The sequence below is a fragment of the Lissotriton helveticus genome, chromosome 6 (genome assembly GCF_964261635.1).
Source record: "Lissotriton helveticus chromosome 6, aLisHel1.1, whole genome shotgun sequence".
Taxonomy (NCBI): Eukaryota; Metazoa; Chordata; class Amphibia; order Caudata; family Salamandridae; genus Lissotriton; species Lissotriton helveticus.
Window position 1 is genome coordinate 88,876,935 of NC_136067.1, and position 19,532 is coordinate 88,896,466.

The following is a 19,532-nucleotide window of genomic DNA, read 5'->3' on the forward strand; positions in this document are numbered from 1 at the left end:
CTTTCTTGCTGGAGTGGTTGGTGGATGGTTTCTTGAGTGGTGCGAGGGTGTTGGTGCCGTCACTGATCCACTGTCTGAAATTTCGGGCGGCGGCGTCTGTGTTGGTGGGGTCGGTGGGTGGGCTCTGGCCGAGTGTGGAGGTCAGCTGGTCTTCAGTGATTTTGCTCCAGCAACGGCGGGGGAGCCGTTCGGTGTGGCGGTACGTGGTTGGTTTCTTGAAGGTAAAGTGGATGCAGCGGTGGTCGGTCCAGTGGGGTTCGATGGTGTGGTTGAAGGTGACGTGGGTGCTGGTGGAGAAGATGGGGTCAAGCGTGTGGCCGACGGCGAGGGTGGGTTCAGTGACGAGTTGATGGAGGCCGAGGTTTGCGAGACTGTCGATCAGGGCGGTGGAGTTGGCGTCGTTGTTGTTTTCTAGGTGAAAGTTCAGGTCACCGAGGAGGATGTAGTCCGTAGAGGCGAGTGCGTGGGTGCTGGCGAGGTCGGTGATGGAGTTGCTGAAGTTGTTGAAAGTTAGGCTGAAACCGTCAACATTATCGGCGCCCTCTTGCTCTCCTTAACCTTTTTGTGCGTGTAAAACAGCCGCCATTTTTGAACACCATGGCTTCCCTGCTCCCGCCGAGAGCCAGCGCGCCTCTCTCCCATTCCTAACTTCGCCGGCATCCCCCGCATACTGACAACCCCCCTGCCTGCACCTGCCGCGAATCATAAAACCCCTCTTCAGCGCTGCTCTGCCCCAGACCCTCGTCCTGTTCCCAGCGCGACACCTCCCTTCTTCCCATTTATGATCCCCGGCCCTTTGATGCAAACCCCATTTCCCCGTGTGCCCGTTTGTCTTCCCCGTTCCCAGGCCGACACCCAGCTCTGCCGATACCAATCCCTTGCCCCTCCCCGTACAATAGAAAGCTTTCCTCCTCTAAGGACCCCCGAGATGATCAAAGCCCCCCCCCATCCCACGAGATCCGATCGAAACCCACACACACTGTGGATCGGCGGAATACCCAGCTGCGCGATGATCATCACCTGTTGTGAACGGGGCGGGGACTTCCACTGTAACCTTGCGTGGGAACGGGCTGGGAAAGGGGGGATTCTAAGGATGTCTTTCCGTACTTCAAAGTATCAACGAGAATGTGTTACATGCAATAAACAGATAAACGTGTGTATAAGAGGCCAGGCCTCAGGGATGCAGTTAGAGCACCTCAGAACGATACCTTCTGTCCGTTTTCGTTGTGTTCTCCTCCGGAGTGAATAAAAACCTTGTTTCCTGCCTTCCAGTCTCCAGCGCCTGCCTCTTCAATAGTTTAACTTCTTTGTGGGTTCAAGAGGCGACACCGCCGGGCAATAATTAAGGATCTTATATTCTGGTTGGTAGTGCCCCCCAGTTAAATTCCACAATTGGCGTCCCAAGCGTGGGGCCCATCAGCGACCCATGGATCCAGTGGGAGAGGTCCTGACGACAAAGTGAACGACTGCAACGATCGGGAACGCGTCTGTCCGATAGACCCTCGTCTGACAGCCGATCATCCGAACTTCACTGGGTCCGAACAGACCTCTCTCGAGTGATCTACGGTCCTGACTGGGAACCATCAGGAGTGCCGCGAGGATAACGGAGAAGAGAGGACGATCGGGCGCTGGATTCGGAAGACAGGAAACTGTCCATGCGGTCCGGGTAAGGTCGTGTAACCACGACAAGTCGCGAAATTTGTTTGATTGCCTGTTTGTTAAAAAATACTAGTATTGCTCTTTTTTGTTTATTTGGAGATTCACTGTCTGCAAACGGAGAAGCAACGGTCTCTCTCTTTGCAAGCAGTGGAGGATAGGTAGGCCAGCAGCCGTGCTTATTTTCTCCCCCACTCAATAATCACCTGAAACTGAACTGTTGTTCACAAACTATTGTTTCCTGGAGATTCCCTGTCTGCAAACAGGGAAGAGACCACCCTTTTTGCAGATAGTGAAAAAGGTAGGTAACGCAAATCTTTGCGGACCTACTCATTCTCCCCATTGTTATTTATCGGTCTTTTGTTATCTTGATCTATGAGGGATTCACTGTCTGCAAACGGAGAAACAACGGGCTCTCTCTTTGCAAACAGTGGAGGATAGGTAGGGCAGCAGCCGTGCTTATTTTTTCCCTCCCACTCAATAATCTCTTGAAATTGAACTGTTGTTCGCAAACTATTGTTTCCTGGAGATTCCCTGTCTGCAAACAGGGAAGAGACCACCCTTTTTGCAGATAGTGAAAAGGGTAGGTAACGCAAATCTTTGCGGACCTGCTCATTCTCCCCATTGTTATTTATTGGTCTTTGGTTTTTTGATCCATGAGGTATTCACTGCCTGCAAACAACGTAGAATAGAAATATTCTGTCCAGTCTTTGCACCTAGTGATAAGATAGGCAGTGCTGACTTTTTAGTCCCTCGTTACGAGCCGTCATGTCTGTCTTCTCCCCACTGATTAGTAGCCTGTTTAGCCCGGACCGCTTATTAGAGATGGACCATCCAGCCCCACTGGAAGGCACCCCTAATAAGGACATGTTCATGAAGCATGGATTGACCGCTATTGCCTATAGTAAACTATGGCATAAATATACAAAACAGGGTCAAGAAAGTCAATGGCCCCTGATAGGATCCTTCGATGATGATAAAATAAAAACGCTAGAAACTGCCCTGGGTAAAAACAAGACAACACCTACTATGCTTGATAGCTTCGGCATGTGGCGAAAAGAAACTGAACAGCGTAAAAAGAAAACTGAGAGTAGGTTGGAAAAAGAGCTGCAAAAAGCAGCCCACCTAGCTGCTCAGAAACTAAAAAAGGAGATAGAGGAAAGAGAGAAAGCTAAACAGAAACTAGAAAGGGAAACGCCAAGCCAGTGTCCGGTTAGAACCCCCTCCATGCTCTACCCTGATTTACCCTCGAAACGACAAGCCAATGAGGACCTGCTGTTAGGTCCTCCTATCATCTACATGCCCCCTCCATATGCCCCTTCTCAACCCTTGGCGCAGCACGCGCCACCCCCAGGTACAAACAAAGGTACCGCCACAGCGTCGGCCCCAATGGCCTCTGTGCCGGCCGAACCCCTTGTATTAAAACCCGCATCAACAACGACGTTAGACGACCATGAGACTCGAGGGGCTGGCCCTGCAAGAACAAACAGGCTAGACAAAGATGAGCGAGCGGGGATCGACAAAATAGCAAGGACACTGGTAGAAAGGAAGGATGATGAAGAGTACATCACAGATATGTTCAGCTCGTATACAGGGAGTCACAGACGACATTTTACCGTACGACTGTGTTATCATGTCTTGAATGCATACGAGGACCGATATCGAGAAAAAGGTCCCGAGAGCCTAAGGACTCTGTACCGGAAGGTCGATATCGGGGATGAGGGCGAGTGTGATGTGTCGGACCTCCTTACGCGTACGCTAGAGGTTTTCCGCCACCTCACTGAACGAAAGCCGGGAGCTAAATCCGCAGCCCCCGTAGTGACCGAACCACCAACCGAGCAATCTAACACCATGATGCCGATACGTGAGGCTGCCCCTTACTGGGTTCCTCCTCGGGGTACAGGGACTCACGATGATGCAAACAACCAAGATGCGAAGGGAAGGGTAGTATACAACTGGGTCTACCAGCCATGGGACCGGCAAGAGATACTGACATTCCGGAAATCTCTACCCGACCTACGTAAAAACCCCACTGCCTTCTATACTGAATTGGGGACAGCCCTGGGTTCAACTATCATGACCCTGGCTGACATCGACTTGTTCTTCGGGTTATGTCTACCAGCTGATGTGTGGAAGCAAATCCGGAAAGTCGACCACCTTGAGCTGTTCGGACATACCTGGTCACAACTCGATGAACTGGACAAACAACGGGGACCAGGACAAAAGCCGTTGAAATCCATTCTAGACCTCCCAGATAAAATCGTAGAGAAATTAAAAACCCAAATCCCAGAAAAGAAAGTGGACTGGTCGATAGTAACAGCCTGTCGCCAAAAACCCCAGGAGGACGTATCGGAGTACTTCTCCCGGTTTGAAACGGTGTTCTCCGATTACAGCGGCCAGGACATGACCACTGCAACCGGACACCATCTGTTTGTCCAGAATTATGTTAAGGGCCTATCATTGGAAATCTCCCAGAAACTACAGGCCAGCGAGAGTAGTTGGGCAGCCTCCAAACCTACAGCGATTCTCCAAATGGCCCAATATTATGAGCATCAGAAAAATGAAAACGATAGGGCGACAGAGAGAAAGAAGAAAGACTTAAAAGAGAGGGTGATGATTGCCAAACTGCAAGGGGTGACTATAGGACGAGACCAATACCGGGGGAACTACCAGACAAACGTCCCTTAGACTGCATTTCCCCAGGACCGCACTCTGACTCCCTACAGTGGACGCACAGACCTTAGAGAAGACCAGTGCGCTTTCTGCAAAGGGACTGGCCATTGGAAATCCCAGTGCCCAGTTCTTCTGGAAATGATCAGAAACAGAGACCCCAGGGATGTAGCAAACGGACCGAGACCTAAGGGACCACCACGAGGGCCCCCAAATGACGCAACGAACGACAGATCAAGCAGACCAAATACGTTCGATCGACCCAGACAGAACCAATATCAACAATCTGACTATGACGACACTCACACCTTTGCATAGGACAGCCAAGGGCGAGGGAGGGATCCAGTCGAGCTCTATGTTGACCAGCAGGGCCCTTATGTCACTGCTAAGGTCCTGGGTACCAAGTCTCCATTTCTGGTAGACACTGGCGCAACACGTAGTGCGTTATCTAAACGACTGATTCCAAGGGCACCCTTGTCTGGCTCACTCATAACATCGACAGGTTTCGATGGAACGCCCTCCACCAACCCTTTGTCTGCCCCGATTCTCTTTGACGTAGAAAACAACACCACCAACACCACGTTCTTGCTTTCCTCCAATAGCCCTGACGCCATTATGGGACTTGACTTACTGAAACACTTCCGAGCGACGATTAGGTGTTCTCAAGATGGAGTTCGAGTGTTTCTTTACGACAACCCCGTTCTGCTTAGACATTGTTCCCCCCCGGCACATGTTTTCCATCACCGACGTTGACGCGTCCCTGCTTGACACTCTACCTCCGTATCTGTGGGCCAAAGCGGATTCGGACGTAGGGCGTATGTTAATTGACCCAGTGCACATTACTGTCCGACCAGACGCAACACTCCCAAAACTCCCACAATATCGGATATCGCCAGAGGGCGAGAAGGCATTGGTAATGATTATCCAGTCACTGATAGACGCAGGAGTGGTAGAGGAAGTGGTTAGCAACGTTTGCAACAGCCCTATCTTGCCCATTATCAAGAAGCAGGGAGAGGGAGATGAGAAAGCATACCGTTTCATCATCGACCTCCGAGAGATCAACAAAGTGGTGGTACCCCAGTACCCTGTGGTCTCAGACATCACCACCATCCTGACCTTGATTCCATCCACTGCCACCACCTTTTCCGTCATCGACCTCAAGAACGCATTCTTCTCCATCCCCATCCACCCAGACAGCCGATATCTCTTCGGCTTTACCCTAAAATCCCGCTCATATAGGTTTTGCCGAGCTCCTCAAGGCTACACGGAGAGCCCTAGCATCTACAGCCAGGCCCTCAAAAGACAACTAGACCAAGTCCGGTTACCCGACGGGGTGGTGTTGGTACAATATGTCGATGACATCCTTTTGGCAGCCGACACCACCCCTCTAGCGGTTACCGCCACCATTCAACTCTTGCACTTCCTGGCGGAAAATGGCCACAAGGTCTCCAAGAAGAAGTTGCAATTCTGCCTACCCCAGGTCACTTACCTGGGCCACCTTCTGTCCAAAGATGGAAGGAAACTCACCCCTGATCGAATCCAAACCATTCTAGATACCCCTGTCCCTAAAACCCAGAAGCAGGTCCGCTCCCTATTAGGCCTCACCTCCTTCTGCCGACAATGGTTGCCAAACTTCAGCCTCGTTGTAAAACCACTGCTTTCTCTGCTAAACAAAGACGTCCCTTTCCCACTCCCTTGGACTCCTGAGTGTCAAACTTCCTTCACGGAACTACGAGATGCCCTTTGCTCAGCCCCTGTCCTGGGTACCCCTGATTACAGAAAGCCCTTCTCCCTTTACACTCACGAAAGGGAGGGGTGCGCTTTATCTGTCCTGACCCAGGCCATCGGCCCTAAGCAACGACCGTGCGCTTACTTCTCTGCCACTCTTGACCCTGTCGCCAGAGCCTTGCCTGCCTGCCTTCGAGCTGTAGCTGCTGCTGCAGTCTCTATCCGACAGAGTGAGGGGATTGTACTCTCGAATTCCCTCACGGTACTGGTACCCCATGCAGTCGACACCCTCCTGAACCAAACCAAGACGCAACATCTGACGAGTGCACGACTGACTGGATACGAACTAACCTTGCTTGCCCCCCATATCACCCTGAAAAGATGCACCACACTGAACCCAGCAACTCTGTTACCCTTGCCAGAGAACGATCCCAATGTGCGCCCCGTACATGACTGCGTGACTCTTACGGACGAACAGACCAGGAGTAGGGTCGATCTCAGAGACACAGCTTTCCCTGACCCCGACGGGGAGTTGTGGGTGGACGGTTCTTGCATCAAACTCTCCGATGGTACCACTTCCGCTGCCTATGCAGTCACCACGGCTCGAACTGTAGTAGAAACAGCCCGCATCACCCAGCGATCTGCCCAGGCAGCGGAACTGATTGCGTTGACACGAGCCTGCATCCTGGCAACAGGAACCACAGCGAACATTTACACTGACAGCCAGTATGCCTTCGGGGTGGTTCACCATTTTGGGCTCCTCTGGAGGGAGAGAGGATACTTGACCTCACACGGCACACCCATTTTGCACGGGGATTTAGTCTCCGCCTTAATCGAAGCTGTCCTCCTCCCCAACAGACTTGCCGTTATCAAATGCCAGGCACACAAGAAAGTGACAGACATTATTGGACAGGGAAATGCACTAGCCGACATTACCGCCCGAACGACAGCTGAAAATAGAACGACAACACATATGTACGTGACCAGGTCACAAGCAGAAAACTGGACTGACGCCAAGGACACAATTAGAGACATACAAACGACTAGCACACAACACGAATTGACTGAATGGACACGGGTGGGATTGAAAGACGATGAAGGCTGCTGGCGGACAAAAGACACGAACAAATGGCTACTACCTGATTCGTACTTGATTCCCATATTAACCATGGCACACTCCCCTGCCCACATAGGATCAGCCCCCATGATCGAACTTGTCTCCAGGGTTTGGCACAATGACAAGATCCCAGATTCCGCCAAACGCCTGGTTCAACAATGTTTAATATGCCTGCAACACAACCCCGGGAAAGGAACTGTAGTACCCCGGGGGGGATTTGGGGTCCCAAACCACCCATTTGAAGTCCTGCAGATGGACTACATCCAGCTAGACAGATGCCAAGGCCTGAAATATGTACTTGTCGTGGTGTGCGCATTTAGCAAATGGGTGGAAGCATATCCAACCCGTGACAACACCGCTATGGCCACTGCAAAGGTCCTGTTAAAGGAGTTTTTCCCCCGTTATGGCCTCTGTCGTGTTTTGTGGAGTGATAATGGCCCCCACTTTGTAGCCAACGTTATCCAGCTCATCCTAAATGGGCTGGGTATTAAACAGAAATTCCACGCAGTCTTCCACCCTCAATCTGCTGGGCTTGTCGAACGACACAATGCCACACTCAAGCTTAAACTGGCCAAAATAGTGGCTACGACGGGCCTGAAATGGCCAGACGCCCTCCCACTGGCATTGCTATCGATGCGCTCCACCCCCACCCGACATCACTTAACCCCTTATGAAGTTGTCTTCGGTCGACCCATGAGCGTCTGGTCTGCCCCGAAACCAACTTCCATTCATGACGTTCCGGATGTCCTAATGTCTGATTATCTGTACAAATTGACTGAAACTTTGTCTGTCCTTCATCAGCAGGTGCAGCAGGCCATCCCCGATGCTTCCAGGGGTCCGGGCCACGCCATCCAGCCGGGGGACTTCGTGCTGATCCGAAATTTTCAGCGATCAAAGAGTTTGGAACCCCGGTGGACGGGCCCCTGGCAAGTGCTGATCACCACTCGGACCGCACTTCGAGTGGAGGGGAAGAAACATTGGCTGCACGCCCATCACTGCAAAAAGGTCTCTCCAACCCTGGCCACGACAGACACCGTCAACACCCAAGAAGAGCTCCTGAACCAGGACCGACCATCGTTGAACTGCTATCCTGACATAGAGACACTTGAACTTTCAAAACATCCTGACCCCACTGTGCCATCTCGAGAAGGGTATTTCCTGCGGCGAAAGGAGGGAGCTTCGGCTAAGTAGGCCACGGACTAGGTTAAAGAATCTCAGAACGGTGACCCAAACTACCAAGGGTTACCTGGAGAGAAGCTAAAACTAAGTCTGTGGTCCTGCCCACTACCGAGCACCTTGAAGACGAAGATGATGGAAGCGCCAGATAAGAAGATGATGGAAGCGCCAAACAAGAAGCCGACTGAGACAACAGGAAATACCCACTACAGAAATCCGAGAACAGACAGACTCCATAGCTCAAAGACAATTGCACTCTTCATCGTAATCCTCCTCTGTTTTCTCCTCATGACTACGCTCTGGATTATGGAAGAACACGCACCTGCTCACGAAACATTCCTAACCACTGCTCAGCCTACCACCATGAAGGAACATTATCTAATTTCGCTCTCTCCCCAACTAAGAGAGAGGCGAAAGGAGTTTTGGAACAATTCCTTCGTGCAGCTACTTCACCAGCACAATCTTGCCACCAACGCCACCAACTGCTGGATCTGTGGGTTGCTACCCCATGCCACTGGACATTCAATACCATTCATCCCTTCACCCTTCTCCGTCCACGGCTCCTGCCTTGCCTGGCTGATCCTCCTGCAAGAGAGCTATACGGGAAATGCCACCTCCAGCAGAACTGCAGCACATTCTTCTCATGGGGCCGGGCGAAACAAGACAAAGACACACTTCTGCCCGCTGACCCCCAGCGACTCGATCCAGATGGACATCCCGGCCAAAGAACGAATCGAAATGCAGGTGTTCAACAATCCAACCAGACCCACCTTCTCCTATCTGCGGAAACGAACGGCTGCCACTCTGACTGTGGCCCTGACGGTCATCAACGTCACAGGCCACATGTGTGTAGAAGGACTTGGGACACAGCTGGTGGGTCGCAGCGCTTGTCGTTTTACCAGCACTCTAGATTCCACGGATCCACCTTCCTTTGTGTCATCTCCAAACATGTATTTCATCTGCGGCACGAAGGCCTACACCTGGCTCCCCAAAGGCTGGGGGGGCACTTGCTACATCTCCTTCGTCCTTCCTCCAACTTATGTGGCCCCAGCGAATCACCACAGACAAAAACGAGCCAAAGACGTTGAGCAAGCCGACTCAACAGGGGCACAGTTCCTCGATGCTATGAAAGGACTCGTCCCTCTCTGGGGCCCGATGGCAAACAGCCGTGCCATCCGACATTTGACTCAGGCAGTCGAGACAACCATGAACATCACAGCGGGCATCTTTGCCAACAACACTGCCGAGCTCCAAGCGGTCCGTTTGGTGGCTCTTCAGAACCGCCTCGTTCTAGATGTGGTTCTGGCGGACCGTGGAGGAGCATGCCGCATTATTGGGGCCAGCTGTTGTACATACATACCGGACAACTCACCCTCAGTGTACAAAGCCATCGAACATCTTCACAGACTCTCATCGGAAGTTCACCAAGAGCAAGAAGAATGGTCGCTTGGTGGTTGGTTCTGGGACACCGTCAAAAGCTGGGGCTGGAGACTGCTCACCATTATCCTGATTCCCGTAGTTGTAATATGTGGCCTATGCTTAGGAATTCAATGTTTGCCACCTATGTGTTCTTTATGTGCGAGTTGCATTTTTCCCAAAACTGTGGACATTGGAAGCGAGCATATGAGAGCATTGTATGATACCGAAGTTAGGAATTTGATGAAAATTGACATTGAGTAAGCAAGTTGGCTAGATATGTTGAAAAGGGAGGACTGTTGAAAGTTAGGCTGAAACCGTCAACATTATCGGCGCCCTCTTGCTCTCCTTAACCTTTTTGTGCGCGTAAAACAGCCGCCATTTTTGAACACCATGGCTTCCCTGCTCCCGCCGAGAGCCAGCGCGCCTCTCTCCCATTCCTAACTTCGCCGGCATCCCCCGCATACTGACAACCCCCCTGCCTGCACCTGCCGCGAATCATAAAACCCCTCTTCAGCGCTGCTCTGCCCCAGACCCTCGTCCTGTTCCCAGCGCGACACCTCCCTTCTTCCCATTTATGATCCCCGGCCCTTTGATGCAAACCCCATTTCCCCGTGTGCCCGTTTGTCTTCCCCGTTCCCAGGCCGACACCCAGCTCTGCCGATACCAATCCCTTGCCCCTCCCCGTACAATAGAAAGCTTTCCTCCTCTAAGGACCCCCGAGATGATCAAAGCCCCCCCCCATCCCACGAGATCCGATCGAAACCCACACACACTGTGGATCGGCGGAATACCCAGCTGCGCGATGATCATCACCTGTTGTGAACGGGGCGGGGACTTCCACTGTAACCTTGCGTGGGAACGGGCTGGGAAAGGGGGGATTCTAAGGATGTCTTTCCGTACTTCAAAGTATCAACGAGAATGTGTTACATGCAATAAACAGATAAACGTGTGTATAAGAGGCCAGGCCTCAGGGATGCAGTTAGAGCACCTCAGAACGATACCTTCTGTCCGTTTTCGTTGTGTTCTCCTCCGGAGTGAATAAAAACCTTGTTTCCTGCCTTCCAGTCTCCAGCGCCTGCCTCTTCAATAGTTTAACTTCTTTGTGGGTTCAAGAGGCGACACCGCCGGGCAATAATTAAGGATCTTATATTCTGGTTGGTAGTGCCCCCAGTTAAATTCCACAGGGGGCCTGAGGTCCGGGAGGTCTGTAGACAAGTGTTTCTCTGAGGGTGGTGTTGGGGTTGGTGTGGATCCGGAAGTGAAGGAGCTCGGCGGAGTTGAGGCAGTCGTCTGTGAGGTTGTGGACCCAGAAGGTGGACTTGTGAACGATGGCTATTCCTCCTCCGGTGCCGTTGGTGCGGTCTCTGAGGGAGATCTTGCAGCCGTCTGGAATGGCTATGGCGATGTCCGGCGCTGGGAGACGTTCCACCAGGTCTCGGTCAGGAAGCCGAGGTCTGGGGTGGATGTGTCGAGCAGGTCTCAGAGCTCAACGGCGTGTTAGATTGCTGAGCGGGTGTTGAGGAGGATGCAGCAGAGGTGGTTGGGTTCGGTCCCCGGAGGTTTGGTGGTTCTGTCGCATGTGAAGTTGCAGTTGTGGCAGGAGAAGGGTCCGTGGGTGCGTTTCGGTGCAGCCTGGAAGCAGTGGTGGTCTCGGCCGGTGTTGAGAGCGTGGAGGGTGTTGGCATCGTATCGGAGACTGGAGGTGTGGCGTGTGCGGGGTTCAGGGGTCCTGGCGCTGGGCGCAGTCCAGGCGCGGACGGGCGCAGACGGGCTTGCCTCTGGTGCGCCTCACTGAGATTCCTGCTCAAATCGGCCCTCTAGAAATGCACATTGCAGCAAATAACTGGAAACCTATTGCGGCTACTGTAGTGCTTCCCAAATAGCCGCCATGCACGTCACACATACCATATGAGCATTTTCATTGGGAAATAGAGCTTTTTTTAACGTTCCAAACATGAACAAGCCCACTTTCTTGAGGAAATTGATCTTGCTGTGTAGCGGCAGCTCTTGTTTTTAGAGCCGATGGACCTCAATTCTTCACAACGGCCACAATGAACGGCAAATTCGTTACAGTCCACATCAGCCAGCCGGACTCCTCACCTTCTTGTCCAACCGGACACCGCAGCCCAGCTCTCAAGACCCTCTTTTTGTTTCTGTCTGAGATCCCATGCCGGAGTATCAAAGGCAGTCCCAGGATTAGCAGGGGGCAAGTCAGAGGTCACAGCTGCGACCTCTAGCAACCCCTAAATGACATCCATGGCATTAATCACACTGAGTTGGTTACATGAGTATGGACAATGTGTATGGAAGATCAATGCCGCTTATACAGGTACAAGCGAAGACATGACTACATTCACATCAATGATCGAGCAGATGGAAAGCAGTGATGAAACAGGAAGGAGGGTTTAAGTAGGGATTTTAGTTCTGTCCAGAGGGTGTGTGGGAGACAGGCCCTGAAGAATGGAGAACTCTTCCTCAGACAAATGGGGTCTTGTCTTCTTTGACCACTGCGGGGATCTCCAGTTACAACAGGTTCATGCTGCAGGTAAAGCTAAAGAGGGAATAAGGCGTGTAGATCAGTAGACCTGGCTACTGCTGTGCATGGCCTTGAAGATGAGGCCGAGTGATTTGAACTTGATACGTGCTGGAAAAGGAAGCCAGTGGAGATTCACAGAGTGGGATGATGTGCTGGCAGTGATGAGGCATGCAGCTGCAAGCAAAATAGCTTAAGATGCAAATGTGTAAGGCGGAAGATTTAATGAGCAGTGCCTTTCTATAGCAATGCAAAAGAGAATTATTAATGCATTGTGTTCAGGATGCTCTATAGGGGTAAAAGAAATAAGCTTGACATTGTGGCCAGCTTTAGACACAATGGCAATAAAATGATTTCGCAGGGACCCAAAAAAAATTTGTGCAAGAATTTGTGGCTAAAAATGCATAATTTTAAACCACATCTTTTTTTTTTTTTTTTTAGATAATCTATGTTGTCCTTCTTGCATGAAGTGAAAAAATGCATTTCAATTTAAACCCCCCTTGAGAGATTAGGCAGCACAAGCACTGCAGGTGGGAGTGTGAACAGACACCTGTACCTCTTCTAGTCCCTGCTTCCTTCTGTTGGTAGTATCTACCTTATTAAATTGTGTAAAACTGTCAATTATGATGAAATTGTGTGATGAGTGCAGGAAAGTCGCCCCAGATCAGCCAGCCTGCTGCTTTCCTCAGTATGGTAAAGGCCTGCTGGTCCTAGCAGAAGTGATACTGGAGTCACAGACAAACACCAAGAGCCACCACCTGCTATGGGAGTTGCCATGGTGGAGGTGGTGTGGGAGTCCCCTGGGAATTGAATGTATGTATAGGGAGGGCCCCCTACATTAATAAAAATTTCCTGAGGCTGGGTAAAAACAACTGTACTGTAAATCCGCAGGCAACCTAGCTACTAATTCATATATATATGTACATAATATGTATATTATAAATGCATTATGTATTATAAACGTGATTTACTCTGTTATTTATGTACATTTATATATGTGAATGAGTAGATAGGTTGCCTGAGGGTTTACAGTACCTGAGTCCCCTGGGAAGCCTTTTTCGTGGTGACATCAGAGCTAGCAGGAATAGATGCAAACGTTTCCAATGTAAATAAGGCCACCTGTCAGGCAGGCTCTCGTGCGTTCTTCAAGAACAGGTACTGGAAGGTTTGAGGTAATGAGAGAAAGTAATTACCTGTCTGAATAATTTTTCCTTCATCCATCAGAATCAAAAAATCTGCCTTGCTCAAGAGTTCTGTCCTGTGAGTGCAAAGGATTCTCGTCTTGTGTCTGAGAATTCCCAAAATGCACTTCTCTAGCAGGTGCCTGGCAACATCAGCATCAACGGCGGCCAAGGGATCATCAAGAAGATAAATCTCTTTATCCTGAGAAGAAAGATAGAACAGATCTATGAAAATAACAGTAGTAATGACATACAATACTTCACTTTCCCAACAGTAGCAGGAGAACAGGTTAGAATTCCTATAAAGTCTGGAGAATTACGCCCTGCTGCTCTCAGCATGTAAGGTTTACCGTCAATGAAGCCTACACTAAAAGGAGCGGTCCAGAGATCCGATGCCTTCTACTAGACCATGTTCCTTTAAATATTCCACCCACCCGACCACACTTTCTTTAGGTTACCCACACAGGGCAGTGTTTAACTTGCGGTCTCTTTTTTCATCATAGTTATGTTGGGTATAATGTATAACTGATTGATTGTGTTCTACCAGTTGCCTGCCAAGCTCCGCCGCAGTCCTAACCCATGGGCTTGCATGGTATCAAACCAGTCCCATCGCCTTTCCACCTCTGATCCTAGGTAAAACCATATTTGAGTCAGAAGAATGAAGGTCAAGCCGCAGATGTTCTACTCTCTTTACCGGCCCTATACTCCAGCAGCTGATTATATACTGTGCGTGCCACCAAGAAACTCAAACTGTACTATGTAGAGATGGCACATAATTGAAGGGGTTCCATGAGCTATTTCTACGAATAGCAAATGTCCATCAGACACACTGGGTGATACTAGTCTCTTACGGTAAATAAGTAATGAACCAGCTAAAGGTTTACTGATTAAGAAGAATTGAACTGAGGCCCAAAGTCATTAACTTAAGCAAGATCCCTCAACTGCCTTGTCCAGTAGCAGATGTCAGATGTTTTTGTTAGTTTTGTGATGGTTTAGTGAAACAAAGAACACCACAAAACAAGTATTTGAAATGCAAACAGTCTCGCATTTTGGGGCCTTGTAAGTATTTGGCTATGCAACACATTTATCGCACATTACTACAACGTAGCTTCGCTCACATGTATTTGTAGCACAATGACATTCCCAGATGACGATAATCACCACAACACATTCAATACTTTGGAACTTGTCAGTGGCTACTGTGACAATTGCTTCTGATGAACAAAAAGCCCCAGATTAATATCGCGAGAGAAGGAAGACATGCGAGTGAATTTGGTTACAGTTACACAGCGTGGTTTGAGTGGGAATGACAATGTTTTATGTAGAGAGCAAAACAACATGTTTTGTAGGCATGTTTTATGGTCTAGTGAGCCTATTTTTACAGTTATTTCCCTGATATTAAAACAGACATCAGCAGCAAGAAGCTGACATTCATGTAGTGTCCCCTACATTGCAAAACACTTATAAGCGTGTCTTTAGAAGTTCAAAACCTCTCCAATTTGCAAACATGGGTCACGTTTTAGCTAACGGTTTTACAAATAGAGACTCTTGTGTTGGCGCTCAGGACTATTTTTGACCCAGTCCGACCCTGGCCACCTTGCATTGTTGAACAGTATGGAGTACGATTCACTGTACTGCAGTGTCCAGGATGTGTTATTGTCCCACAGAAGAGATTGTTAACCGACGCTTTTTATGGCATTGGACTACTAACATTTAACAAAAGTCACCAACACAGGGTTTGGCTTATATGCAGAAAGGCCACCCCAATATAGTAATAAACAACTCTGAATGCCAGTACTGCACATTACTTTTACCTTTCCATTGATAGACAATGAATCAAACACTTGCCATCAACAACCACTTTTTCAGTTTGATTTAATCAAAAATTCATTTCAATCACTTTACAAGATTTGTTCATGCACAATGAATGGGATACATTGGAAACATGAGCATTTCACAAAACGCAAATCTAAATTTGTGGTGTACGGCATCCTGTGCCCTTGCCAAAAGTTATACATTGGCAAAACTATGCTGAACCCTTTTTAGTCGAAGTTTGAATGCACAGTTGTAATGGAAATGGAATTCCACGTCACTACTTCGGGGAGAGGATGTAGCCTTACGGCTACAGCGGTCGACGTGGAAGCTAGGGAACTGGGTTCGAGTCTCGGCAACGAAAGCTCACCATTCTGTGATTTGGGGCAAATCACGTAATCTCCCCGTGCTGAACAAAAAGTAATGTGTCCTCATGTAATGCAATTGGTGCTCATGTAAAGCGCTCTGATATCCAATATCTTCAGGTCTATATGAACGTGACACGCATCGAACTGTGCTATATAGACCTCTAAAAAAAAATTTTTTTTTATATTTCGTAACAAAGCATAACCACCACAACGCATTTCTGGCCCATACTTTGCAACATTAAAATTGGGACTACAGTTTGAACACATGCAATACGACAACTGCTATGTGTACATTAACACCTGAGACATTCCCAAGAAACACTAACAGTGCTAAATATGTGCTCCAAAAATTAATTAATTGTTTAAGATGTTTTACCTTGACTAACTCATTCCAGCATCCAATCCATAGCACAGAACTACATTTTGGTTAGTGTTTGATATGTCCAAACTTTACCCCAACATCACGTTTATTTGTCCACGCCTGAGTAGGTATGCAGTCCACTTTTTTCCCCTTTACATTCAGGGACTAGCAGCGATGCGTGTCACGTTCATACAGACAGCTGGGATTGAAAGCTACTCACACACACACACATGGACCTGGGAATGAAACGGGCTGTGCTTGCTTTTCCTGTTTTAACGTTTGTGTTGGTCAATCAGTCATAGACGTATGGAAAACAGCACTCCTTTATGTGGTGTGGCCCCATCCCCTTTGTTCTTTTTGGTGTTTTATTTTTATGTTCGCATCTGCTAGTACAAGTGCCTTCTGTCGGGAAGGGGCCGAGGGGGGCAGGCAGGGTGTTGTCCAAGCCTGGGGTGCAATTAAACCACATGTGGCCCTCGTGAGCCGTGCCACTGTATTTCCATTTTCTCTGACACTAAAGTGTAAACTCTGCCTGCTCATGGCAGGTCACCGTTTCCGAAGAGTGGTAGTGTGTATCTAGAAGGTTTGTGTAGTTGGGACCCTCCCCCAGGGTCTGGTATACGGGGCCAGGCATGTGCACACCCCTCGCCCTTGTGTCTTCCTGGAATAAAAGTAACGAGCTGCGCTGTGCCCTCCGGGAATCACCCAATCAATCAATCAATCAATCACAGACATTTATATAGCGCACTACTTACCCGGAGGGTCTCAAGGCGCTAGGGGGGGGGGGGGGAGTGCTGCTACTGCTCGAACAGCCAAGTCTTGAGCTTCTTCCTGAAGGAGAGGTGGTCTTGGGTCAGGCGCAGGTCGGTCGGAAGGGAGTTCCAGGTCTTGGCGGCCAGGTAGGAGAAGGATCTTCCTCCTGCTGTCGTTCTCCGGATGCGGGGGACGGCGGCGAGGGCGTGGCTGGCTGATTGGAGATGTCGTTTGGGAACGTGGAAGTTGATGCGGTTGTTGAGGTAGCTAGGGCCTTGATCGTGTAGGGCTTTGTGTGCGTGGGTGAGGAGGCGGAAGGTGATTCTTTTGTTGACGGGGAGCCAGTGCAGGTGCAGGTTTCTCAGATGTCCGGAGATGTGGCTGTGTCGTGGGATGTCGAGGATGAGTCTGGCTGAGGCGTTCTGGATCCGCTGGAGTCTCTTCTGGAGCTTGGCGGTGGTTCCGGCGTAGAGGGCATTGCCGTAGTCCAGTCGGCTGGTGACGAGGGCCTGGGTGACCGTCTTCCTTGTCTCGGTGGGGATCCACCGGAAGATCTTCCGTAGCATGCGCAGGATGTTGAAGCATGACGAGGAGACGGCGTTGACTTGTCTGGTCATGGTGAGGGAGGAGTCCAAGATGAAGCCCAGGTTGCATGCGTGGTCTGTCGGTTTGGGTGCGCTGCCCAGGGCGGGGGGCCACCAGGAGTCGTCCCAGGCGGAGGGCGAGGAACCCAGGATGAGGACTTCCGTCTTGTCTGAGTTCAGTTTCAGGCGGCTGGTCGTCATCCACTCGGCTACGTCTTTCATCCCTTCGTGAAGGTTGGCTCTGGCGGCGGCGGGGTCGTTGGTCAGGGAGAGGATCAGCTGGGTGTCGTCAGCGTAGGAGATGATGTTGAGGTTGTGTTGGCGTGCGATGGCTGCGAGGGGGCTCATGTAGATGTTGAAGAGGGTGGGGCTCAGCGAGGATCCTTGAGGGACGCCGCAGATGACTTCGGTGGCCTCTGACTTGTACGGTGGTAGGCGGACTCTCTGTGTTCTTCCATCGAGGAAGGAGATGATCCAATCCAGTGCCTTCTCCTGGATTCCGACGTTGCTGAGGCGCTGCCCTAGGGTGCGGTGGCAGACAGTGTCGACCCAGACCTGTTCAGGGAAGAGGTGTGTGTTTTGGGGGGAGGGGGCCTTGTTCTGCCGACGTCAGTAGCTTCAGTCCATGCTCACCGACAGAAGGAATACTCAAACTTGTAGCCGAGCTCACAGCTCCTCACTTTCCTAGTCAGTTAGTACCATTTTTTAGGTCTCACTGAGCAATACGTAAGCATTGCGGCGAGATTCTAGGAACCGGTCCGAAAACTCTACCAAAACTGCGGATTAGACACAGCTCATGTGAGACAGGCGCGTACACAAGCCAGCCACATCACACACCACCATTTGTCTGTGCCTCGGCATCAGATTTCAAAGGCTGCCGCTCCCCCCAATCAGACTTCAAAGGCTGCCGCTCCCCTGCCCCCCATCAGACTTCAAAGGAATGCGCTCCCGCTCCCCCGTCCACCCCCCCCCGCCACAGCAATGCCGAGAGCTTGTTATTCTTCTTTATCTTTACATCTTTCTCCCCCTTCTCTTTTTGTATCTTACTCCATCCTCTTCGTATATATTACACTTTCTCTATTCCTTCCCTTTCTCTTCTCACACTTTCTCTTCATTTTAACCTCTATATTTCTTTCTTCGCTCGTATTCGTTTTTTTTCTCTTTGCTTGCATTTCACTTTCTCCATTTTACTCTTCCTTCACTCTCTATCTCACACTCTCACCTTTTACATTGAGCTCTATATTTGTCTTACTTCCCTTGTTCTTTTTCTCCAATTCTTTTTGCATGTCTCGCTCGTTTTCTCTCTCTTTTCATCTCCCCTTCTGCCTCTTTGTTTCCCTCTCTGTCCTTCTTTGTTTAACCCACCTAGGCCTCCGTTGCTCTCCATCTAAGCCGCTCTCTTCCAACATTTTAAATCGTGCGTCGGTGCAGTATCTTCTCCCACGGGTGCATCGCCAGGCAGGAGGCTGCACGTGCCTCCCGGAACCCAAGGACGTCACGTGACCATCCCTTTGTTTCATGATATAGTTTAAATCGATATGCTTACAACAGGTTTCCTGGAAATACCATATATTTCCAAATCTTCCTGAAATAAGACGGCAGTTGCCAAGGCGCTGTATTGAACTGCATTGAAATTACATTTATGTAGCGCTTGTTCCTAAATTACTTAAATTAATTCTTCATTGCTCCCTCTTGCATTGTCTATCCGTTTTAGCGTTTATTTCTGTTTCGCCCTTCCTAATTTGAGCCTTGCAATGATTTTACTTTCTTTTCCACCTATTTTCTCCTTCTTCGCACTTTAAACTCTGTGTCTGGGCCTCGCATCCATCCCTCCCTCCCTCCCTCTTCATCAGTGATTTAAGTGGGATGAAAAAGTATTGGGGCCATAATACAAGTTTGACTTGAAGCCTTTACGCGCAGCGTTAGCAATGTAAATAATCCTGGTCAAATAGCATCCCGCGTTTGACAAATTCATAAATAGGCTCTCAGTGGCAAAGCATAATCCATATTAAAATTTTTTATTTAATAGTTAATGTAGCACCTTTCCACGGGACCAGAAGCAATTTAAATTATACATTTAAAAGTAAGTTTGAGTACATTAGTTATTCAGTTGCCATGAAATAATGCCCCAGGCCCTGGAACACTAGTGGTAAACAACTGTAGCCGCCTGTCTC

At 49.7% G+C, this 19,532-nt stretch overlaps 1 protein-coding gene across 1 annotated transcript in view; it reads right to left on the reverse strand.

Annotated features, from left to right (window-relative positions):
• The window catches only part of LOC144762194 (ATP-binding cassette sub-family C member 10-like), a 681,473-nt gene that overhangs the window by 310,120 nt on the left and 351,821 nt on the right, over positions 1-19,532 (reverse strand). The window contains 1 exon segment of the mRNA XM_078647347.1: positions 13,493-13,682. Within this exon segment, the coding sequence (XP_078503473.1) occupies positions 13,493-13,682 (190 nt within the window).